At 45.9% G+C, this 19,496-nt stretch overlaps 1 protein-coding gene across 1 annotated transcript in view; it reads left to right on the top strand.

Moving 5' to 3' along the window:
• The window catches only part of TEX11 (testis expressed 11), a 1,632,405-nt gene that overhangs the window by 313,015 nt on the left and 1,299,894 nt on the right, over positions 1 to 19,496 (top strand). The window contains exon 7 of the mRNA XM_075324897.1: positions 7,893 to 7,973. Within this exon, the coding sequence (XP_075181012.1) occupies positions 7,893 to 7,973 (81 nt within the window). The remainder of the gene's footprint in view (positions 1 to 7,892; positions 7,974 to 19,496) is intronic.

The raw sequence follows: 19,496 nt of genomic DNA, 5'->3' as shown, positions 1-19,496 counted from the left end.
TGGCTGAGTTCTGCACCAAGGCCAAACGCACTGGCATCTGTCTGAACTATGAACCGTCGGGTGAAGTCCGGGGCTTGTAGGATTGGGGAACTGGCGAGGGCAGCTCTCAGTGCCCTGAAGGACCGTTCACAGTCATCTGTCCAGGTGACTACTTGCAGTAGCTTCTTTTTGGTGAGGTCCGTCAATGGCTTAGCAAGAGCACTATAGTTAGGAACAAACTTCCTATAGTACCCTGCCGTACCCAAGAAGGACATCACCTGCTTCTTTGACTTGGGGGTAGGCCAGGAGGTGATGGCATCAACCTTCCCTGGCTCTGGTTTCAGGGTCCCGCCACCCACTCTGTGTCCGAGGTACTGTACCTCCGTCATGCCGATCTGACACTTCCCTGGCTTTATAGTCAGACCAGCACTTTGGATCCGCCTGAGCACCTGCTCCAGGTGCCCCAGGTGTTCCTCCAAAGTTGGACTAAAGATGGCAATGTCATCCAGGTAAGCTACTGCAAACCCTCCTAGTCCCTCGAGCAGCTGGTCGACCAATCGCTGGAAAGTGGCAGGAGCATTTCTCATGCCAAAGGGCATGACAAGGGATTCCTACAGCCCGAATGGGGTGATGAAGGCGGACCTTTCCTGTGCTTCCTTGGACATAGGAATCTGCCAGTACCCTCGACTCAGGTCCATGATGGTCAGGTACCAGGCCCCGACTAAGCAATCCAGTAACTCATCGATGCGTGGCATTGGGTATGCATCGGGTGCTGTGATTGCATTTAGCCTCCTGTAGTCCACACAAAACCGGTTTGTCCGGTCCTTTTTTGGAACCAAAACTACAGGTGAGGCCCAATCACTTTTGGACCTCTGGATCACTCCCAGGACTAGCATTTCATCGATCTCCCTTTTTATGTCCTTTGTACCTCTAGGGAGACACGGTATGGGGGTTGACGAACTGGGGAATGACTCCCTGTGTCCACCTGGTGGGTGGCTAGGGATGTCTTCCCTGGGACATTCGTGAAGGTCATCAGGTAGGGCCGGAATACCTCCCACAGCTGGGACCTTTGGTCCAGGGATAGCTGTGAGTTGAATGCCACCTCCTCGATAGACCCTCCATCCCGGGCCGAGGCGAGCAAGTCCACCAAGACTTCACTTTCGCCTTCCTCGGGAAGACTACATACAGGAAGGGCAAAGGCTTCCCTGTCATGATGAGCCTTCATTTGACATGGAAGACCTTTTGCCTCTTCCTGGCATGGTCGATGGTGACCACGTAGTTTACGTCATTGAGGCGCTGATGCACCAGGTATGGACCCTCACAGGCCGCCTGAAGCTTGTTCTGGGTCATTGGGACTAGGACCCACACCTTCTGACCCACTTCGTACACCCGCTCTCGAGCGTGTTGGTCGTACCATCGCTTCTGGCTGGCCTGGGCTTGCGCCATATTCTCATGCACCATCTGGGTCATTGACTGCATTTTGTCATGGAGCCGAATGACATACTCCACAACGGACACTTCTGGGGAGTTCAGTTCCTCTTCCCACGATTCCCTTACCAGACCAAGAGGCCCCCGGACTCGTCTGCCATACAGGAGCTCAAAGGGGGAAAACCCCGTTGAGGCCTGTGGTACCTCTCTGTAGGCAAACAGCAGGTGTAAGAGATACCGCTCCCAGTCGCGTCCATGTGACTCAACCAGCATCTTAAACATCTGCTTAAGGGTACCATTAAATCACTCACACAAACCATTGGTTTGTGGGTGATAAGCGCTTGATATCAGATGCCGCACCTGCATTTTCTTACAGAGAGCCTCCATTAGACGAGACATGAACTGAGTCCCCTGGTCGGTAAGTATCTCCCTGGGAAATCCTACTCGGGAGAATATGGTCAAGAGGGCATCTGCCACCTTATCAGCCCTAACTGAGGACAGAGCCACTGCCTCCGGATACCGGGTAGCATAATCTACCACAGTAAGGACGAACCGTTTTCCAGAACTGCTGGGGACGGCCAGAGGCCCGACGATGTCCACAGCGACCCTCTGGAAAGGCTCTTCTATCACCGGCAAAGAGATCAGGGGAGCTTTGGGAGCAGGCCCTGACTTTCCCACTCTTTGACATGAGATACAGGAGCGGCAGTAGTTGGCAACATCTGCCCCCATTTTGGGCCAATAGAAGTGGTGAGACAGCCGGGCCTTGGTTTTGCTGACCCCCAAGTGTCCGGCGAGTGGCATCTCATGGGCAATCCACAGCAACTCACTCCTAAAGCGGTGAGGCACCACCAGCTGTCTTTCCTTCAGCCACTCTTGTTGGGGGTTACAGGGAATTGTCTCCCGGTACAACTTTCCCTGGTCCCAGAATACCCTCTCTTTATCGGTCTCGGGGGAGGGCTTCTCTGCGAGGTCCCTTAACATCTCTAGACTGGCATCTGTTCATAGAGACACCAGGAACTCTTGGCTAGAGGCAGCCGAAAGTGACGTTAAGGTTCCAACCTCACCGGGACCCTCTGGGACCTGCTCTGGGTCCGTAACCAGTTCCGTTATCCCTCTGGGTGAAGAGGTGTCAGAAGGCAAGGTTTCATTTGCGTTCTGGGCACCCTGACTGCGGGTGACAGCACCGATGAAGGCTGTCTCCCCGGGGAATAACCACTCTTCCCCATCAGCCTGACAGGTACTACTGGCTGTGTCACTGTCCGCTGTGACACTGCTCAGCTGCATTTGACCACTATCCTCGTGGTTCTCATGTCTGCCTCCATCTCTGTCAGCACATACACTTGCTACCTTGGGGTCGTCCTCAGCCACGTCACCCTGCCGCGTGGCATGGCTGAGTTCCCCTGTACAAACCTCCACTTTATTACCATGCACAACATTTGTAATTACGTTCTGGGTATCCGCATTCGGGTCGCATGACTTAACAACATTTGCATCACATGACTTTTTGGATTCGGGAGGATCATCAGGGAGAAATTGTGCAACTAATCGCCCCAGATCAGTCCCCAATAAAATATTGGTTGGTAGATGTTCATCCACCCCCACTTCCCTCCACCCTCTCCCAGCACCCCAGTCGAGGGGAATCTGGGCCATTGGGAAGGATTGGTGGACACCCCCCGCCAAGGCGGCAGTCAGGAGTTTTCCCGGGATAAAGTTTTCAGGGGGTACCAGTTCGGGGCGGACCAGTGTTCTGTCGGACCCAGTGTCCTTGAGCCCCACAGTGGGGGTTCATATTTAATATCTCTATTTTTCATTTACATTGATACCAAACACACTGGCCAATACTAATTTTTCGTGATTCCGGCAATTCCCCAGTTGAACTAGACGGTGCGTTGGGCTCAGCACTCCACAGGGATTCTGGAAATATGTTTTTCATTTTTCTAGCATTAACACAGCACTTAAAACCTGTTTTGGAAGTTTTCCCGCCAATATAACAAAGAATTGTCTTTCTCTGAATCTTTTGGCTTTAGTTCTACTATCACCCAAAGTCATAAATACCTTAAGCTTCCAGGCCGATCAGATAATCGTCATGACTATCTCTGACTGATGGTGGACAGGAGGGGGATGGAGACCCTTCAACAGTTTTACATGACAGTTTACTTGTATCTAAGGGGTTAAAAAAATTCACAAGCTTGTCCAATAAAAGTGGCGCACGTTTTGCGCCATTTTCCGAAACCAGTAGCGTTCTCATTTTTTGGGATCTATGGCTCAGTGATGGCTTATTTTTTGCGTCTCGAGCTGACATTTTTAATGGTACCATTTTTGCGCAGATGCTACGTTTTGATCGCCTGTTGTGTGTGATCTGCTTCTCCTGTTGACGAGGGTGTAGGCTTACGTTTTATGGCCATAAATACCAACAAAAACCTCATATTTTTTTGTTTGTACAGGATACAGCCAGGCCCCTTTCTGTTGGGCCTTGCATTGCAGAGTGTCTGTCCGTGCATGATACACAGTGGGGTACGGCTTGGCAGCCCGCCTGATCTAATAGAAGGGCGTCACCTAATAGGCTGCGGGTTTGTGACTGTGCCATCTGCATGTGAACAGCGCTCTATGCAAGCCACTAGTGTGCAGTTTTATTATCTAGCAATCGCCCTTCTCCATTCCATGGAGGTGTGTGTGTGTGATCTGCTTCTCCTGCACCTGTGATGCTTCCACATTAGTGGGGGTTTAGCTGTATCCTGGTAGAGCATTAGCTTTTGGCCTGGGCGATGTACACACTGCAGCCCAACTTGCTGTGAGTAACACTTAATTTTTGGAGGACATTGTCCACTTTTTGTTGCTATTTTTATTTTGCATTTTGCGTAAAACTTGCGGCGACCAAAAAACGTAATTTTGGCATTTGGAATTTTTTTGCCACCACGCCGTTTACCAATCAGATTAATTAATTTTATATTTTGATAGATCGGGTATTTCAGAATGCGGCGATACCAAATGTGTATATTTATTTATTTTTTTAACCCTTTAATTTTCAATGGGGTGAAGGGGGGTGATTTGAACTTAGATTTTTTTTTAATTTTTTAAAACTTTTTTTTTTAGTTGTTTTTATTTTACTAATCCCCCTAGGGGGCTATAGCGATCAGCAATCCGATCACGCTGATCTATCTGCTGATCACAGCTATACAGCTATAAACAGCAGATATGATCACTTCCTGATTCATTTGGCTCCGGGCCGAGTGAAAATGAAAGTGACTCGTCATAGCTACATGACCCTGTGCTACCATGGCAACCACCGAAACTCACGTGATCACGCACGCGACTTCCGGTGGGGGCGGCAGTAAGTGAAAATCATGGCTGCGCGCATATACATCTCGCTGCCAGATTTTGGCAGCGAGATGTAAGGGGTTAATATTACGGGTGGAATGTGATTCCACTCGTTACATGTAGGCACACATGTCAGCTGTTGAAAACAGCTGATATGTGCGCGGATCGCCGCAACCTGCCCGCGGCAGGGGGCGAGGCTTAGCGGCACACGCTCCATGACGGATATATCCGTCAAGGGTCGTGAAGGGTTAATCGTGGAGGTCAATTCTTCGACGGTGATCGGGAGATTAAGTGTGTTTAGGGCTGCTGCACTTAATTTTGGTAGCGACCGAGCCACCAGATACTCATTAAGTAGGCGTTCTCTCGCCTCCGTGTCCGACAGAAGAGTCGATGGAAGTGAATGCAATTTAGCATAATAATCTCTAAAAGCATCTGCGTCTTTCTGGGGGTCATATGTCAAGTGTCCCTGTGTATCCCTAATGGCCATTGGAGTGGATTGTGCTGTGCGGTTTCTGTGCTGCGCAGCCAGTATCGAATGGGCCTTATTGCCTTTTTTGTAATATCTGTTTAGTGTAAACCAGTAATTTCTCTACCTTCTGAATTGCCAGGTCTCTTAGCTTGTTTCTCACCATTACAAGGGATTTCAATTTGGTGGTAGAAGGATGCACAAGCATTTCCTGCTCTAATTTTATCACTTGGCGTGTAAACTCTTTATGTTGTGTATTTGAGTCCCTCTTAAGGCGGGACGCCAAGGAGATACAGTTCCCCATCATTACCGCCTTATGCGCCTCCCACAAGGTTGATTGTGAGGAGACAGACCCACCATTCAATTGGAAGTACTCCTCCAATTGATCTTGAACCTTAGTGAACTAGTGTTCACATATGGTGCCCAATGCACTCCAGAAGAGACGAACTATAGTCTGTACATGACTGAGTGTCCTGCCTCTGCTTTCCTGTAGATTTATCTGCCCGTCCTCGGTGTGGCGGGGAAGATGAAGGCGAATGGCGTCGTTTAGATGAAACCTGCTGCCATACTGTCGGAGGTGGTGGTTGCGGAAGTGTCAATTCCCAATTAGACATTTTTGGGACAGGAATCTCCAGTATCTCGCAGAAATGAGGCACATCAACTGCACTCTTGATCATAGCTGTACAACCATTTCTCCTGGCTGAGAGGCTAAAAGGGAAGCCCCACCTGTAGAGGATCTGTTTCTCCCGCAAAGCATCCAAGAGGGGTTTGAGTAGCCTTCTTTTTTGCAGAGTGACCCATGACAGGTCCGTCAGAAGCTGGAGAGGGCGACCTTCATACTCTATATTACGCATTTTTCTCGCTTGCAGCATAATCTCCTCTTTGAGTTTGAAGTCAGTAACACAGCAAATGACGTCTCTAGGTGCTTGGGAGGAATCTCTTAGTCTGAGTGCTCTATGTTCCCTGTCCAGGCTTATTTTGTGTGATGACGGAGCTTTTAAGATGTTATTAAATATGGCCTGGAGGATCGTGATCGTGAACAAATTTTCTTCTTTATTCTGCTCTGGGAGACCTTTGATCCTGATGTTATGGCGACGCCCCCTATTGTCTAGATCTTCTAAGTGTCTTTGGTATTCACAGAGAGTATCATGCTGTGCTGCCACAGTTTATTGAAGACAAGCAATGTACTGTCTTGTTTCATCATGGTCTTCTTCTAAGGCTTCTACTCTCTGGGCTATGGACTATGTCTTGACAGATAGTGGCAATTTCTGTTCTGCAGACTTCCTTGACTTCTTTCACTAGAGACTGCAGGTCCTCTTGGAGAGGAGGAGTATCAGCCATGGAGGATAGTAATGGCTGTGCATATCTTGTCCTGGATGGGGTAGCAGACAGGTGCAGGTCCTCTGTAGGCCCTTGTGATTGCAATGAACTATCAGCTTTTCCCTGTGTTTTCAGGCGCTGTGGGAGTGGAGAGTCAGACCCTACTATCTGCTGCTGTATGTTCTTGCTCCCTGCTGGGACTTACAGGCCTTCTCCTTCTCTGCCTGTGTTCCCCTTCTGCTGCTTTATCTTCTGCCACTCCTCCCCTCCACTGCCTGGTGTCTTGGATCTCCCTGCATGAGTCTTGGGGCCATCACACACGAGATCCCCCTCCTGCTGCAACATCTCAGCGCCATTTTCAGTGGCTTCCCGCCGCACCACTGCCATGTTACTTTCCCCCTCCTTCACTCTGTTGTGGAGGTAAGCATCCAGGGACCCCCGTGTCCAAGCTGATAAGGGAGGCACCATTGGAATCGCTGCTTTCTGCTGAAGCTTCTAGACCATCTCCCGCACACCGGCAGTGTGTATAGTGTGAGCAGTGAGTGCTAATGTAGCTGTAGCCGTGGGGGCTTCCTACTCCATGCACTTCCGGTCCTGCCCCCCAGAATTCCTTCTTTGAATTTGGATTTTCCTGTGGAGGTGGACTGCCAGCCTCCTTTCTTTCCGTGCACCTGGATGAAAAGGTTGTATGGTGAATGGCAGGCTGAAAAAAATGTTTTTGTTTATTTGATTCTCTGTTCAGTAGTGTTCTTCCTTTCAGAAGTACACAAAACTGGTCGACCACGCTTTTATGTACCTCTGAAAAGTTGGACACCACTGGACCAGATGATGTCCACAGTGACTCCATCTGCTTCAGTGTAAGCACTAGAATGTAAGATTAATGTGAGCCAAGCCTCACTACGATCTTTGGGAGACAGAATAAACAAATCACGAGCTGATCAAGAAATGGTTTTAGTTATTTTTTACGCTGTTCAATATGCGGTATAAATGATAACGTGGCTTTTTTCGGGTGAGTATAATCAGTGATATTAAATTTATATTGTTTTTTTTCTATGTTTAGCTGCTATCACACATGTTCTGTGCAGGATGAGTTGAAGTTTTTATTGCTACTAATTTTATCCATATAGCTTTTTGATTGCTTTCTATTCAGATTTTTGTGAGGTAGAATGAACAAATCCCAGCAATTCAGGATTTTTTTTTCACACTGTTCACTGTGTGGTATAAGTAATATAAGACAGATTTATTCTGTGTGTCTTTCTGAATACAGTGACACCAGATTTATGTAATTGTTTATGTTTTGCCATTTTTACACAAACTTTTATAGAGGAAAAAATGGTTTCCCATCGCTATATGCTGAAAGATAGTTTTTTTTATTTTGCAGGCAGTGTCTCAGAAAAAATTTGAATTGGCTTCAAATATAATTCAAAGGTGCAAAGATATGCTACAGAGACAACCAATGGAGGTGAGATTATATTGATATAATTTCTTGTGCTATTTATCACATGGTGTGATGAAATAACCGAAGATCGGGGCTCCTAAACTGGTCCTCAAGCCAGAGATACAGTGCTTTGTGAAAGTATTCAGCCCCCTTGAATTTTTCAACCTTTTCCCACATTTCAGACTTCAAACAAAGATAAAAAAAATAAATTTTATAGTGAAGAATCAACAAGTAGGACACAATTGTGAAGGTCAATGATATGTATTGCTTATTTTAAGTTTTTGTAAAAAAGCTGAAAATTGGGGAGTGCAATATTAGTCGGTCCCTTTACTGTCAGTGCAAACTCACTCCAGAAGTTCACTGAGGATCTCTGAATGATCCAATGTTGTCCTAAATGACTGATGATGATAAATATAATCCACTTGTGTGAAATCACCTGTCTATTTAAATGCACCTGATCTGTGATAGGCTCAGTGTTCTGTTTAAAGCACAGATAACATCATGAAGGCAAAGGAACACAACAGGCAGGTCCGTGATACTGTTGTGAAGTTTAAAGCCGGATTTGGTTGCAAAAAGATTTCCAAAACTTTAAATATCCCGAAAAACACTGTGCAAGCGATCATATTGAAATGGAAGGAGTATCATACCACTGCAAATCTACCAAAACCCCGCCATCCCTCAAAAATTTCATGTCAAACAAGGAGAAGACTGATCACAGATGCAGCCAAGAGGCCCATGATCACTCTGGATGAACTGCAGAGATCTACAGCTGAGGTGGGAGAGTCTGTCCATAGGACAACAATCAGTCGTACACTACACAAATCTGGCCTTTATGGAAGAGTGGCAAGAAGAAAGCCATTTCTCAAAGATATCCATAAAAAGTGTTGTTTAAAGTTTGACACAAGCCACCTGGGAGACACACCAAACATGTGGAAGAAGGTGCTCTGGTCAGATGAAACCAAAATCCAACTTTTTGGGCACAATGCCAAATGATATGTTTGGTGTAAAAGCAACACAGATCATCACCCTGAACACACCATCCCCACTGTCAAACATGGTGGTGGCAGCATCATGGTTTGGGCCTGCTTTTTTTAACAGGAACAGGGAAGATGGTTAAAATTGATGGAAAGATGGATGGAGCCAAATACAGGACCATTCTTGAAGAAAACCTGTTGGAGTCTTCAAAAGACCTGAGACTGGGACAGAGATTTGTCTTTCAACAAGACAATGATCCCAAACATAAAGCAAAATCTGCAATGGAATGGTTCAAACACGTATCCAGGTGTTAGAATGGCCAAGTCAAAGTCCAGACCTGAATCCAATCGAGAATCTGTGGAAAGAGCTGAAAACTGCTGTTCACAAATGCTCTCCATCCAACCTCACTCAGCTCGGGCTATTTGCAAAGGAAGAAATGGCAAAAATTTCAGTCTCTCGATGTGCAAAACTGATACACATACCCCAAGCAACTTGCAGCTGTAATCGCAGCAAAAGTTGGCGCTACAAAGTATTAACTTAAAGGGGCCGAATATTGCACTCCTCAATTTTCAGTTTATTACTTTTTAAAAAAATTCAAAATAAGCAATAAATATCATTCACCTTCACAATTGTGTCCTACTTGTTGATTCTTCGGCATAAAATTTAAAAATTTTTATCTTTATGTTTGAAGCCTGAAATATGGGAAAAGGTTGTGAAAGTATTCGGTCCCATTGAATTTTTCAAAGCACTGCATGCCAGATTGTGACAATGTCTAAGCCTCCTTTGTAGCCCTGCTCTAATACTCCCTCTGCCTCACCCCAGGGGAGGGGTGGGACAAGAGTGGTAAAACCCACAGACAAGGACAAACGGGAAACCAAAACTCGATCATACAGCATGCTCACACAGAATTATTATACAAGTGATAAGGAAAATAAGAGCAGGGAGAAAACAACGAGATGACAGGAGAACTCCACAACAACTCCACGTACAAAGAAATACAATCACTAGCAGGAATGGGATAGAACTGCACACGGACCGGTGTAGCTAAAGCTATAATCGGCATGGGAAGACAGGGTCCTCAATCTTAAAAAGGTGAGGAGTGACTGATGGATCATATGTTGTGGGAGATCTAAGAGGTAACCTGCAGGCTGGTTACCTCTTAGATCACCAGAAATTAATTCCACCAGAAATTAATTTCTGCAAAACCTATCACTAATGAGAATACAGCTTGTTGATGCCTGAGCCTGTCTGTGTAACTCAGAAGCACCAAAGGATGCATAGTGAGGAGTGTCAGACTCTGCGGTGTGAACAGCATTAGATGCCGCCACTACTCTTGACTCTAGAAGTGAAAGTCCATCCGCGGGAGCGTTGTACAGCCACACCGGAGCCTCGGTAAGTATAGTGCACTTGCTCCTATCCTCCTGTCCCATTCTATCACAATTTTTGATAGCCAAATTCTGGTCCCAATAGACTTAAATGGGGACGAGCATCCGGCCAGATATACAGGATCAATTCTGGGCCAGACCTGATTTTTTTTTTTTTTTTTTTTTTTTTTTTTTAAACCCGGTTAGTCCTACAGATCCCAGATATCTGCAAATTCGCCCATCACTAGTCATAAGGTCTATGCATCATCAACTCCTGACAACCCTTCTCAGAGAGGATCCAGAAGACTAGATGTAACCTAAATACAGGCTCCTAGTGTTCTTTACAATATGTACTCCATTTAATGTCTAGGGTTTTCCAGTCAACAATGGGGTTATGTAATGCATACCAGGGGAACCTTAATTCAATTTGTACAGCAAGTTATGCGCTCTGAATAGAGTACCCCTATACGGAATTCCAGCCCCTGTACATATTGAACAAAACTCCTGTGAGAAAGGTGATAAATTAATGGCAAAAATCTGTACTGGATTAGATAACTCCTTCACCTCTAACCCATATGAATGAACAATTGTTTATCAATTAGGCTTGCCCCTGAACAATTATCCAGAACGGCCGTAATAGGGACTTCTAGGATCCCAACCTTAACCCTTTTGGGTACTAAACATTGAAACACCATAGTGGAGGAAATACGTAGACCCAGGTTGGATGTATAAAATAACCGGAGTAAACTCCAAGCAGTTGTGGCACCCCTGACCTGGTCAGGCACCATTGAGTACTGCACCCATGCTGGGGACAGTACTTCCAGGTAATTCTAAAGGCTGGAATAGGGTGTGTACGCACAGACACATAGCAACCAGGTCTCCCACACCTTGAGAGGGGACCCTTGGGCAGACCCAAGAGGGGGCTTGCCTCCACATCTCAGCAAGGGGTGTAGGGGGAGGGGCTGGAAGCTAGGTTGCAGCGGCTGTCAGGAAAGTAGGAGGAGAGCCAGTCTGGTAGCGAGGAGCACAGAAATAAGTTGCTAGCAGGCACGCAAACACGCTAGTGAGACCCTGCACGTGTAGTAGCCGTTAGCGGGGGGAGAACGGTTTCCAGCAAGTCAGTCAGAAAGACGCTGATGAAGTCAGCTGGTCGGGTCGAGTACGGGGACTAGGCACGCACGGGGAACAGGTCCCTGGAGTAGACGTCCATTTATTGATCTGCTAAACCTGCAGGTGAGGGGAACCACAAGTCCCTCACCAACCAACTAGAGTCCGAGCCTCAGCAGCAACGAGGGGGCCCAAAAGGGGGATTAAGCCTGGAGCCATCTACCTTGGTCCATGCTGCCGGAAAACGGGCCAAAAAGGGGAGAAAGGCAGTAGCGACTTCCCTGGATGAATCCCACTGTACTTCAAGTCAGGGGTTATCTGAAACAAGAAGTGCTAGGAAGGCGAGTTAATGGTTACCCTTAGACCAGCCTGAAGGAGTTCCTGGTTCCACCTGGTTTATCTCAGCATCGCCCGGGTTACCTCACAATAACAACAAAAGTGAGTAAAACAGTTGAAAGACATCTTGGACTGAGACTGAGTTATTCTGGGACCTGTTCCACACACCCGAGCCCCTGGGTCCAGCATCACTCACAGGAGGCCACACTATCAGACTGCAGATCCATCAGCCCCAGACGCTTGTTAAATCTGCAGTGGCGGTCATCCATATCCCTGACCGCAAACCGTGAGTGGAGTCACGACTCCTACATACATAAAACTGACATACCTGTCACCAGAGTTACCAAAGTGGAGACTCGGTGGCGTCCCTGAAGGTGGAGTGAAGTCCCTGGGGCGACCACTACAGCTGGGTGACACACAATAAGCAGAATTTTCACCAAGGAGTCTAGGACACCACACCTCACAGACCAACATAAATTATAACTGGCATGAGTAGAAGGATTTCACCAGAATAAATAGGAGGGGACCAGATGTGATAGGTCTCCTCTCCTCACAACATGTAATTAAAGGAGCAGAATAGTAGAGATCAATTTTTGCTAGCCTGCCTATGAAACTGCACACAGTAGGTCAACACCCAAGTCTGCCTGTGTTGATCCCAGACACCAGAGAAATCGTCAGACGGAGTGTCAGTATCTCCAATCTGAAAATTAGAGAGAGAGCGCAATAGGGTCTTACCCCAAAAATACAGGGTTAAATATACGTGAGGTTACTCACCAAGTGGAGTTGTGAAAGTCACAACTACTGTATAGGCATAGAAAATCGGTCAGCGGCAGCAGTAACCCATAGACTGGTAGTAGAAATAGTGAGGAATGGGTGATTTCAATACCGCGCCAACGGCCACTAATGAAGATGATGAGATCAATGTTACTTTATTTCATGCTCAGGTCTGGTCTACGCATTTCAGGAGGCTCTGCTCCCTTTCTCAGGACAATACAGGCACAAGAAACATCAAATCTACAGACAAAAGAACAGACTGGACACATATACCCTTAGGTGTGACGTCATAGGACCACCCACTTTACTGAAAAAAACCATATAGATACATTCTGGACTATGCACACTATTGTTCATTGTATTCCCCTTGGTTTGATCCTTAGTTAACCCTTAATTTTAAAACCCTTATAGGCTCTTTGATTCACATATATAGTTCTATGCATATTGGTTCTATTTGATAAAATATACTTTTTCCCCTGTTCACGCCTGCTCGCACTATTATATTTTTTCGTCACCAGTAATAAATACACGGCACACATTTTTCTTTTTTTCATTTTATTACACTCCATCTGTGATCTTGTTTTCCAGAGGTATATTCATGCTGAATGTTGCTCTGTTTTGCACTGAAATCATGATACTATGTCATATATTGAATGTATAGAATTCCCGCCGTTTTTTTTCTGTAAAGTGGGTGGTCCTATGACGTCACACCTAAGGGTATATGTGTCCAGTCTGTTCTTTTGTCTGTAGATTTGATGTTTCTTGTGCCTATATTGTCCTGAGGAAGGGAGCAGAGCCTCCTGAAACTCGCAGACTAGACCTGAGCATGAAATAAAGTAACATTGATCTCATCATCTTCATTAGTGGTCGTTGGCGCGGTATTGAAATCACCCATTCCTCACTATTTCTAGTATCTCCAATCTGAACAGAGCCCAATGCCACCATGACAGTCGGTGAAGTTTTTTGCAAATATCAGTGTGACATTCAGTCAGGAAAGAAAAAGCAGGTGTGTGAGTGCATGACATTCCTGGAATCTTATAGGTTTTGCTGATACTGTAAAAAGCAGCTTTTTAATAGCATGTATTTGCATAAAACCAGTTGAATATCCATGGGAAAAAACCGCAACAAAAATGTTGTGTGTGAACATTGCCTGAGTCTGAAGTGCCATCAGGTTACTCAGGAAAGGACTGAAGCGGTGCGGGACATCGGAAAAGACAGTGATTGGTGAGTATATTAATACACTGGGTCTACACTAACATTTACACAGATTTAGAGAAAAAAGTTAATGTGCAGCTTCTTTAGTTGGAATGTTTTGTCTATTTTACAACGGAGGCAAGTACAGTTAGGTCCAGAAATATTTGGACAGTGACACAATTTTCGCGAGTTGGGCTCTGCATGCCACCACATTGAATTTGAAATGAAACCTCTACAACAGAATTCAAGTGCAGATTGTAACGTTTAATTTGAAGGTTTGAACAAAAATATCTGATAGAAATTGTAGGAATTGTACACATTTCTTTACAAACACTCCACATTTTAGGAGGTCAAAAGTAATTGGACAAATAAACCAAACCCAAACAAAATATTTTTATTTTCAATATTTTGTTGCGAATCCTTTGGAGGCAATCACTGCCTTAAGTCTGGAACCCATGGACATCACCAAACGCTGGGTTTCCTCCTTCTTAATGCTTTGCCAGGCCTTTACAGCCGCAGCCTTCAGGTCTTGCTTGTTTGTGGGTCTTTCCGTCTTAAGTCTGGATTTGAGCAAGTGAAATGCATGCTCAATTGGTTTAAGATCTGGTGATTGACTTGATCATTGCAGAATGTTCCACTTTTTTGCACTCATGAACTCCTGGGTAGCTTTGGCTGTATGCTTGGGGTCATTGTCCATCTGTACTATGAAGCGCCGTCCGATCAACTTTGCGGTATTTGGCTGAATCTGGGCTGAAAGTATATCCCTGTACACTTCAGAATTCATCCGGCTACTCTTGTCTGCTGTTATGTCATCAATAAACACAAGTGACCCAGTGCCATTGAAAGCCATGCATGCCCATGCCATCACGTTGCCTCCACCATGTTGTACAGAGGATGTGGTGTGCCTTGGATCATGTGCCGTTCCCTTTCTTCTCCAAACTTTTTTCTTCCCATCATTCTGGTACAGGTTGATTTTTGTCTCATCTGTCCATAGAATACTTTTCCAGAACTGAGCTGGCTTCATGAGGTGTTTTTCAGCAAATTTAACTCTGGCCTGTCTATTTTTGGAATTGATGAATGGTTTGCATCTAGATGTGAACCCTTTGTATTTACTTTCATGGAGTCTTCTCTTTACTGTTGACTTAGAGACAGATACACCTACTTCACTGAGAGTGTTCTGGACTTCAGTTGATGTTGGGAACGGGTTCTTCTTCACCAAAGAAAGTATGCGGCGATCATCCACCACTGTTGTCATTCGTGGACGCCCAGGCCTTTTTGAGTTCCCAAGCTCACCAGTCAATTCCTTTTTTCTCAGAATGTACCCGACTGTTGATTTTGCTACTCCAAGCATGTCTGCTATCTCTCTGATGGATTTTTTCTTTTTTTTCAGCCTCAGGATGTTCTGCTTCACCTCAATTGAGAGTTCCTTAGACCGCATGTTGTCTGGTCACAGCAACAGCTTCCAAATGCAAAACCACACACCTGTAATCAACCCCAGACCTTTTAACTACTTCATTGATTACAGGTTAATGAGGGAGACGCCTTCAGAGTTAATTGCAGCCCTTAGAGTCCCTTGTCCAATTACTTTTGGTCCCTTGAAAAAGAGGAGGCTATGCATTACAGAGCTATGATTCCTAAACCCTTTCTCCGATTTGGATGTGAAAACTCTCATATTGCAGCTGGGAGTGTGCACTTTCAGCCCATATTATATATATAATTGTATTTCTGAACATGTTTTTGTAAACAGCTAAAATAACAAAACTTGTGTCACTGTCCAAATATTTCTGGCCCTGACTGTATATATGAATCAATATTGAGGAAAGCATGCACGTTCCAAGAGAGTCGCCCACCACAGTGCTGCAGTGGTCGCCTATGGGACGGTGCGGGGACTTCTCTGTAGGGACTCTTCTGGCAACAGGTATGTCAGGTTCACTTTCATAGGAGTCGTGACTCCACGCTCGGTTTTGTGGTCAGGGTGATGGGGGACCGCCACTGCAGTTTAACGAGCATCTGGTGCTGATGAAATCTGCAGTCGGGTAGTGTAACCTCCCGAGAGTGAGGCTGGCCCCAGGGGCTTGTGTGTGTGTGTGTGTGTAACCACAGGTCACAGAATAACTCAGTCGCAGTCCAGAAAGTCTTTTAACTTGTTTACTCACTTATAGTTGGTTGGTGAGATACCCGGGCGATGCTGAGATTATACCAGGTGGAACCAGGAATTCTTGCAGGTCGTTCTGAGGGTAGCTATTAACTCGCCTTCCTTGCACTTCTTTTGTTTCGGATAACCCCTGACTTGCAATATCGTGGGATTCATCCAGGGAAAGTCGCTACTGCCTCTCCTTCCCTTTCTGGCCCGTTTGCCTACAGCGTGGACCAGGTGAGATGGCTTCTGGCCCTATCTCCTTATGGGTCCCCCTGTTGCTGGTTAGGTGCGAGCTCTGTATCTTTGATGAGGAACCTCTAGTCCCCTCACCGGCAGGTTTAGCAGATCAGTAAATCGATGTCTGGCTCTAGGGACCTGTTCCCTGTGCATGTCCAATCATCAGCAATCCCCGTACTCGACTGCCTCTCTTCAGTTGTCTTTCAGGCTGACTTCCTGGTCACTGTACTCCCCTGCTAACAGCTACCACACATGCAGGGTCTGACTAGCGTGGCTGTACGTCTGCTTCGTTCAGCAACTTTTGTACACTCTCCAGACTGGCTCGCTCCTCCTCCTATTCTGACTGCTACTGCAACCTAGCTTCCAGCCCCTCCCCTACACCCCTTGCTGAGAATTGAAAGTTAACCTCTTCCAGAGGCTACCCAAGGGTCCGCTCTAAGGTGTGGGAGACCTGGTTGCTATGTGTGTGCGTACACACCTCATTCTGGCCTTTTGGAATTACCTGGAAGCACTATCCCAGCATGGGTGCAGTACTCAGTGGTGCCTGACCATGTCAGGGGTGCCACACAAGCCACACACTTTTTTTCAGCACTGTTTTCCAAGCTTTAGACAAATTTCTGTGATCGCTATGTGACAGCAGACTAATGAATCCTAATAGAGTGCTGTGCACACACTGTCGTGATTCCTCTGTATTCCTAGGGTAGTGATTGCAAACATGCAACTTGCAGTTATGGTCACTTGCCGACTAGAGTCTCAAACATCTTTCTCAGTTGCAGGTTATTAGAAGTTAATGAGAATTTACCCACAACTATCCCATCATTCACTCTGACTTTATCTTTATAAAATCTTATTACCTTAAGGCTGGGGTCACACGGGTGACTACTGCGATCCTCGCATGACACTCGGCTCACGCTGGCCGCACAGCAGGAGCAGAGTGTCATGTGAGTGTCACTGTAACTGAGGTTCTATCGGCCCACAGCTGCGGGGGGCGGGCCGCCTCTGAAGAGGGGCGGGCCAGTGCTGAGGAGGAGTGGGCTGGTGCTGTGGAGAAGAGGGAGGGATTTATCTCCCTCTCCTCCATTGCCGACTATTGCCATTCTCGCCCTGCACTCAAAGTACACCAGTGTACTGCAAGTGCAATGCGATTTTTCTCTTGCCCCATAGACTTTAATGGTTGTGAGAGAATCTAGGATCGCATTACAGTCGCAGCATGCTGCGATTGTTTTCTCGGTCCGATTAGAGCTGAGAAAATAAATCGCTCATGGGTGCTGACACATAGGCTAATATTGGTCCCAATTTCATGCCGTGTGTCTTAGGTCTTACTCCCTAAATGAAGCAGTCAAAGGTAAATCCAATAAGGATGGACTGCTGCTCTTGGGTCACTGCTGTGTGCTTCCCCCCAGGCCAAAGTTTGCCAGCCAGCCCCTGGGTATTGGTATCTCCAAATCACTGCAATGGTGATTCCTACTGCACATGCTCAAGGCACTTGTCCTATCATTCTGTATAGGTTTCTGCAAGTGTACTAAGGCAGGTGCCATTTTAAATCTATGATGATTACCTCCATAGACAAAATTATTTTAATTTCATAATTGAATGTATTTTGTAATCTATTTATAACAATATTCCCTGTAATTTCTTTCTCTATTCCCAGAGAACCCTTTTAAGTCCTATACATATTACTAAAAACAAGTTTACTGTACATATTTCCAACAACACATTTAGTGGTCTTAAAGATCATATTCACATTATTAATGTATACATAACTGCAATATAGATACATTAGAATGAGAACACAAGTGGAGGCTGCCTTGACAGGGAGACGCAGTTGTGGTGTCTAAAAACTAGGAAACTACTGTAGTTGCTTATTGCTTGGTTTTGATTGCTTCACTATTATCCAGGTTAGAAGCAAAAACATTAACAAAAAGTCAATTTACAATTAATTTTAAACGCAACTGTTCAAAACATGAAATTGTATTTGGTCCAAAAAAGTGCAAAATTGATTTTGAAACCTTGTTAAAATCGTAAGTCATTGTTACTGGGGTATATTTTGCATCAATTATTATAAGTCAAAAACCATGAGTGGGTCAAAACACAAGAAAGGTACAAATCTTTCCGATATACTTTTTCTGTTTTGTGTTCTATGCCTGTTTTGGGCTTGCAAAAGACGCTGCAAAATGTTGTCAACATTTTTCCATGTAAAAATTGAATTTGGTAACATTTTTGTCTTTAAATAATTTGCCATAATACAAAAATGTAAATTGTAGATCTTTATTCTGTAACCACCTTTGTATTTTTGGTGCTATGTCTAAAGTGTAACTTCACTTTCAGGAACATTTTCTGAACGTCTGTTTAACATTATGTCTGATCATTAAATGATTTGTATCCCATCTTATTGAAAGTAACTGTCATTTTATTTTTTCCTATCGCCACGACAGCACCCACAGAGAGGGATCCGCCCCATCAGGACAGGAAACCTATACAAAAAAGGGCAGTCCCTCTCCCTCATCAGTTGGTTTCCTGCCCTGATGGATCGGAACCTATAGCAGTATAGCAGTACCTGGGCTTCAGTAGCGTCCGTGCGGTGTCCGAGGGAACGGCAGAGCTCTGAGTATGGAAACAGGGTCGGTGTTCCCTTGTGGGCTCCATCTTCCAGTGTCCCGCGCACTTTGGTCTGGTCCGGGTAAGGCCGCCAGAGAAACCACGCCTGCGGGAGGGTGAGCGCTGCTTCCCTCATGGCTGCCGGGCGTGCATGCTGTGCCCCGAGGTCGGTGCACGGGCGGGCGCTCTCCCTGTTGCGCTGCACGATGTGTGTGTGTGTGACACTTCCGGGACATGTGTGCATGCATGGAAGGGTGTCGGGAAGTATACAGGAACACTTCCAAGGTAACGGATCCGGAGGAGGCGATGCTGGATGGGGCTGTGGCGGTCCTCCACCCTTAAAACGTGGAGTTTACTCCGTGAGAGCGGTGCTTGCTTCGGCCCTCTCTGGGGAATGGACAGCCCGTAGTCACCCCGATCCAGGGAGCCTTCTCAGAAGCTGTCCCAGGATCCATCCCAGGATCGAACATCCAGGAAAAGGAGCAGTGTAGGTAGTCACTCCAAGAGTGACACTACCGTTCAGAAGAGGAAGAAGGATCATACCAGATCAAAATCCTCTAAAGTCTGCCAGATGACCACCTAGTCTCCGCCTCCAGATCCGGAATCCATCTTTTTCTGGCTATTGGTGAGTGATCTTTGTGAATGTACTCCAATAGCTAATGCCCCCCTTCTTGTCTATAACTGTGTTTAGGTCCATAGGAAATGTCAGACTAAACAGAAAAATAAGGAATGCTCCTTGTGTGCCCAAGCATTACTGCGCTCATACCAAAAACGGCTCTGTGAATCCTGTATTGAAAAAAAAAAAACTATACGGTAAGAAGC

Source organism: Anomaloglossus baeobatrachus, chromosome 9 (assembly GCF_048569485.1).
Source record: "Anomaloglossus baeobatrachus isolate aAnoBae1 chromosome 9, aAnoBae1.hap1, whole genome shotgun sequence".
Classification (NCBI taxonomy): Eukaryota; Metazoa; Chordata; class Amphibia; order Anura; family Aromobatidae; genus Anomaloglossus; species Anomaloglossus baeobatrachus.
The sequence above is the reverse complement of the archived record's forward strand: the minus strand, read 5'-3'. Positions and strand labels throughout refer to the sequence as shown.